We start from the raw sequence: 6,101 nt of genomic DNA on the forward strand, positions 1-6,101 counted from the left end.
GGCAGTACCTTCATGGATTTGATCTAGTCATCCAGGAAATAGAGATTTTATTTTAGATATATATTTGTATAATTCTGTTTTCACTCAATGCTGTTTTATTTACTCATGACAGTAGCCCCAGCAAACAGTATGCTCTTGATCTATTCTTACTCCACGTAGTCATTTCACACACACACACATACACACACGCACGCATGCTCGCATGCATGCATGCTTGCACACACACAGAGAAAGAGAGGGATAGAGTGAACGAGAGAGAGACACTCACAGAGACACACAGAACACACACACACACACACACACACACACTTGTTCAGTGAACATTTTCATGTCTTTTTCAGGTTTACACCATGTGACCTGTGATCGAGCTCTGGGTCTGACTGCTTCCCCACAGGCTCTGCAGTGACACTGCTGCTGCTGCTTCATCAAAGGGGAACTGGCTTGAAAGAGTGAGACTGTAAAGTTCTAGTGAGCATCTGTGAGCTTCCAGTTGCTGGTGAGTTATATTCAATTTCTAAAGAGTACCTGATACTTTAAAACTGTTTAAGAGATGAGGCAAGTGCTATGAATTAATACCTCAAATTAGTAATTCCTACTGGCATATCATTTCATAAAAATCTGCTCATGGACCTAATGTGAGTGTCTAAGGTCCTCATCTTTCTGAAATTCCTGAAGACATTTTAATGTTGCTGACAGTGGACAGGACATTAACCAACACCACGTATCTTGTCATCTGAAAGTCACACAATCACTCCATGTTCTCTCTGAGCAGTCACACTGCATTTAGGTCATTGCTCACTAAATATGGTAAAACTTAAAATGAAAATGATAATTTTCATCTAATATGTTTGTATGTTCATTATATTATTATCTCCTCAGAGAAGAATGCAAAGACTAGTATAAATTCATAAAACAAGACTGTTCTAAAATCAAATGTTGTGATAATGTAGGGGGAAAGTGATTTTTCTCAGAACAATGCTGAGCTATGAGATAATAGCTCATTTTTTTCTTTGCACGTTTCTTCAGACAGCGGCCTGCTGCCTGCCCAGTCTATTGGTTGGATCCTTTAATAGTGATGGCATCCGCACTATTACGAATGTTTATGGACTCTGTTCGGTTTTAGTCCTTACAATTAAGTACAACTTACACTAATGTGAACGCACAACCGCTGCATTTTTTTCAAATAAAATGAATGACTTTTCTCAGTTTATGGATATGTTGACAACTCGGTTTGTAGCTGTGGTAGCTGTGATTTTCTGGTCCAGTCTCACCTCCAGTACACCCCAGAAAAAGATGGCACTTGAGGAATGAGAAGAAGCTTCATTTTCTGTTGGTGATAATATTTCCTAAGCAAAGGTTGTGAAGTAGAGATGTTGAAGTCCATAGCCTTGAGATAAGAAAAAAAATTTTCGATTACCATCTTTTTTTTTATTTTTTTTAAATCTTTTTTTTATTGAGAAAATGAGAAAAAAAAAAACAAGTTTCCACCTCCTCCCAGCCTCCCATTTCCCTCCCCCTCCTCCCACCCTTCTCCCCCTCCTCCCACCCTTCTCCCACTCCGCCCACTCCTTTCCCCCTCCCTCTCCAGTCCAAAGAGCTGGCAGGATTCCCTGCCCTGTGGTAAGTCCTAGGTCCTCCCCCCTCCGTCCATATCTAGGAAGGTGAACATCCAAACTGGGTAGGCTCCCACAAAGCCAGCACATTACGTAGGATCAAAACCCCTTGCCATTTTCCTTGGCGTCTCATCAGCTCTCATTGTTCGCTATGTTCAGAGAGTCCACTTTTATCCCATGCTTTTTCAGTCACAGTCCAGCTGGCCTTGGTGAGCTCCCAATACATCAGCTCCGCTGTCTCAGTGGGTGGGTGCACCCCTCGTGGTCCCGACTTCTTTGCTCTTGTTCTCCCTCCTTCTGCTCCTCATTGGGACCTTGGGAGCTCGATTACCATCTTTAAGTTCATTATAATCTTTTTATTTTACTTATAGTGCATTGCCTTATTAATAAGTTATAGTTGTGTTGTTAATAAAGTGATTATACATATAGAATTTGTCCATTTGCAATTTTCAAATTGGAATGTGCTACAGTTCTTTCCGTTTAGAGACCAAGGTTTGAATTAATTGATATCTTAATCAGATATTTCTTTCTTCCTTTGATATTTACTTATTTTATTTTCTACATATACATGTTTTACTTGTATGTACATCTGTGTACCACTTGCTTGCAACATCAGAGAAGGCAATAGATTCCCTATAACTAGAGTTACAGATTGTTATGAGCCAGCATGTCATTGCTGGGAATGTAGCACAGGTCATTTGCAAGAGCAAAACATGCTCTGAACGACTCTGTCATCTTTCCAGCCTGTATCCTAAAACTTCTTTTTTTTTAAAAAAAAAAAAAAACAGAACACTACTGTGCAGATTAAGTGTATGCTGGTGGGAGAATCATATGTTTGGTTCTGGCAATTAGACTCATGAATCTATGCCTTTGCCAGATAAAGCTTTTTAAGATAAAATATAATGTATATGTGTGAAATGTATGATTTACTGGCATACTCATGGGGATGTTATCACATGGTCTCATTTACTGACTTCTGAATTATTTCTATATATATGAATGCACGTATATTTGGAATATACAAGTGAACTTGAAATTGCAGTTGGCCACTCTTTCTCACAAGAATCTTAGTTGGTATAGTTTTCTATTTCTCTATCAGAGAGTTGAATTTAAAGTAACAAATCATACTAGTTTGATAAAATGATCATACTAGTAAACACGTTGAATAACTAACAAAAGCCCCAACTAAGACTATTTGTTGCAATTATAAAAACTGTCTCTGTGTTGTTGAGATATGATAACAATGGGACCCTTGATTTCCACTGTGTGGGGAGGAATCTCTTTTAAAACAGAGATTCTGAAACAGGATCACTACGTGGTCACCTTGTCTGTCACAATGTGTTGAAAGCAGTGTTTGTCTTAGTGTCACGTGCTCTCTCTTGTAGGGGTCTCCTGGCTCCACATCTTCAGATGAGAGTATTTACCTGTGTAAACTACAGATATCAGGAAAGCAAAATGGGTCCATGGCAAGAGGGGATTGATCGTGGGTAGCAATGTAGAGAAGAACAGGATACAAACTATCTTACCACAGAAATGGGAAAGGGTGGACTACATAGCAGGGAGGAGGGAGGTATACATAGAAGAATGTGGGAGGAAGGTACAGGGGAGTAGCAGGATATCATTGATTTGAATCGGAAAAGGAGAAAATTGGGGTTTCTTATTAAAGAGGAGGATTTAATTACAGAAGATAGAATAGGTAGGTAAAGTATCAAGTGATGGATGGAAAACCCCAAGAAAAATCATATGATTAATGAATTATCCCCCACCATTGTCCTGATGTGAAAAATAAAGAAAAATAACATTTGTTTTGTTAGCAGAGTGTTTGTTATTAAAACCAGAAGTAGAGTTCACACAAGTTTTAAATGGGATGGGAAGTAAATTGGGAGACATCTGGGAGAATTTATATCAATAACAGTTACACAATTAATATGCTGTGTAATGTGCTCTAATCAACTCCAACTGTATCGTTGTCTTTAATTCCAGATTCTAGGGTGGTGAGTTCATTGAAAAATAAAAATAGATGAATTGAGATAGACATACCACTGATTAAAATAGTGGGATTATCATGAATTATCAACTGTAAATCCACTAGAAATATGAATGAAAGCATGGATAGTTGTAAAATGGAGCTTAGGAAAATTATGAACTATGAGACTGACTCACCTCACTCTTTTGTATTTCCTTTGTGATTTCTCCCCAGAACAACATAATTTTTAATCAGTTATACAAATATGATTATGCTCCTGTATTCTCATCACTGCTGTTTTCAGTGTTAACTATAAAATGAGACAATGTAAGTCAAATCATTTGGATTCAATTTCTAAGGCATGCGGTCTAGGTGCAATACAGGCACATAAAGTGTGCATTCTGCATAGGGTATGGCTAAGAATGCATTCATCATGCTCAATATGTTGCACGTCCAGGAGAAATATTGAGACTATTTAGAAACATAGGCCTTGTCTAATGTGAAACTTCAAAAATTAAAGATATGTATCAATCAAGAATAAATAGGCAAAACAGAATGATGATATCGACATACTGACCAGAGAATCAAAAGTTTAGTGAATACTCTATTATTTTTTTTCAGATATTTGAAATAGATTTCCACAACCATTTGTGTTGGGATCTGGTGCCATCTTGAGGAAGATACCTGGTCAGTTATCCTCATCAACATAGACCATGAAACCCAAGATGAACAAGGCCAACAGAGCAACCACATACGGGCAGCTCATGCATGCTTCAGCATTGCCAGGGCATAAATTTCATTCTTTCTTTTCTTGTTTTTAAGATGAATAGAATTTCTACATATGTCCTCATTAAGTATTGTCCTTAATTTCCAAGCTGGACTTGGAGTCCTGGCCAATATGTTTCTCCTTGTTTTCTACACTTTCATAATTCTATGTCACAGACCTAAGCCCATGGACATGATGATCTGTCACCAGGCCTTCATCCACATAGTGTTGCTCATCACCGGAACCGAGGATTGGTTTGGGGACATATCTGAGTCACTGAACATTGACAAAGACTTCCAATGTAAGACGAATTTTTACATAACCAGGGTGATGAGAGGCCTCTCCATCAGCATCACCTGCCTCCTGAGTGTGTTCCAGGCTGTCACTATCAGTCACATTACCTCTTTGTTGGCAAAATTTAAATATAAACTAAAAAGAAACATGATTTCTGCTTTCTTATTTATTTGGTCTTTCAACTTGTTATTCAATTGCTACCATATCTTCTATGCTGGTGCTTTTACTAATGTGAGCGCAACCAACCAGATGAAGGTCACTAAATTCTGCTCACTCTTTCCCATGAACTACATCATCAAGGCACTGATTTTAACAACTGCAATCTGCAGAGATGTTTTTCTTGTAGGACTTATGCTGGCCACTAGTGCATACATGGTGATCATCTTGTTCAGACATAAGAGGCAACACAAGCATCTTCACAGCCTCAGCCACCTGAGAGCATCTCCTGAGAAAAGGGCCACCCAGACCATTTTGCTGCTGGTGGTCTCCTTCGTGGTCATGTACTGGGTGGACTTCATCATCTCATCCACTGCAATTTTGTTACGGATGTACGACCCAGTCATCCTGAGTGTTCAGAAGTTTGTGATGAATGTCTATCCCACAATTACTCCTCTGATACAAATCAGTTCTGATAACAGAATAATCAATATGATGAAACACATCCAGTCTATGTGCCATCAGATTTTTAAAAAGAGATAATTTTTTCTCATTTTTCATAAAATGATCTATTTATTGTTTTTGTATTCATGATTATATTGTCAGCTTGTATGTATCTGTTTATTCCTGGTGCCCACAATGTCAGAAGAGGCCATTGTCTCTCCCTCCTAAGCTTGACAGACAGATGTTTGTGCAGTGTCATTCTGATGCAGCCACAACTAATTTTTCCAAAAAAACATATTCTTCTTAAACTCTGTAATAGTTCAAGTAGAAAATCAAGATTTTTCATATTTTAAGTGAAATTTGTGGCATTACACATGAGCATTCTTGTAATATTTCTGCTGCCAAGTGCTGTTGATTCCTTTAACCTCATTCTACACTATAGTTGAAATTTCCACAGAAATTTTCTTACTCTCTCCTCTTTACTTTATATCATAAAGTTCCCTTTTGCTGAGGTCGCTCAAAGGAAGCTCTTTGCTGCTACCAACTCTTTACATTTTTCTTTGAATTTAATATACTCTCAGCTATCAAAAATAGATCAAATGTCCCATTCCAGCTTTAATTCTCTTTTCTAAGTGTAGTTTCTCTTGATCCATAAATACTGTGAATTTAAAATTTTCCTTTTTACTACAGTAACTTAATGAGTCGTCCATGAAAATCCCATGTGCCTGTGTATTTGTACTTCATCAATACTTAGATATTATTAGTAAAACAAAAATTGTTTGTAGATATTCATGATGTACAGTGTGTTGTTAGTGTACATGTGTTTGCTTGTGTGTGGATAGATGAAGAATATGTGTACATG

The 6,101-nt window shown here is 37.7% G+C and overlaps 1 protein-coding gene across 1 annotated transcript; it reads left to right on the top strand.

Annotated features, from left to right (window-relative positions):
• Nucleotides 1-4,420: 4,420 nt before the first annotated feature.
• Nucleotides 4,421-5,338, top strand: LOC142839573 (vomeronasal type-1 receptor 90-like). The gene has a single exon (XM_075955793.1). The coding sequence runs from the start codon at nucleotides 4,421-4,423 to the stop codon at nucleotides 5,336-5,338; it is 918 nt and encodes a 305-aa protein (XP_075811908.1).
• Nucleotides 5,339-6,101: the final 763 nt, after the last annotated feature.

This window comes from Microtus pennsylvanicus, chromosome 21 (assembly GCF_037038515.1).
Source record: "Microtus pennsylvanicus isolate mMicPen1 chromosome 21, mMicPen1.hap1, whole genome shotgun sequence".
In the NCBI taxonomy this organism is placed as follows: Eukaryota; Metazoa; Chordata; class Mammalia; order Rodentia; family Cricetidae; genus Microtus; species Microtus pennsylvanicus.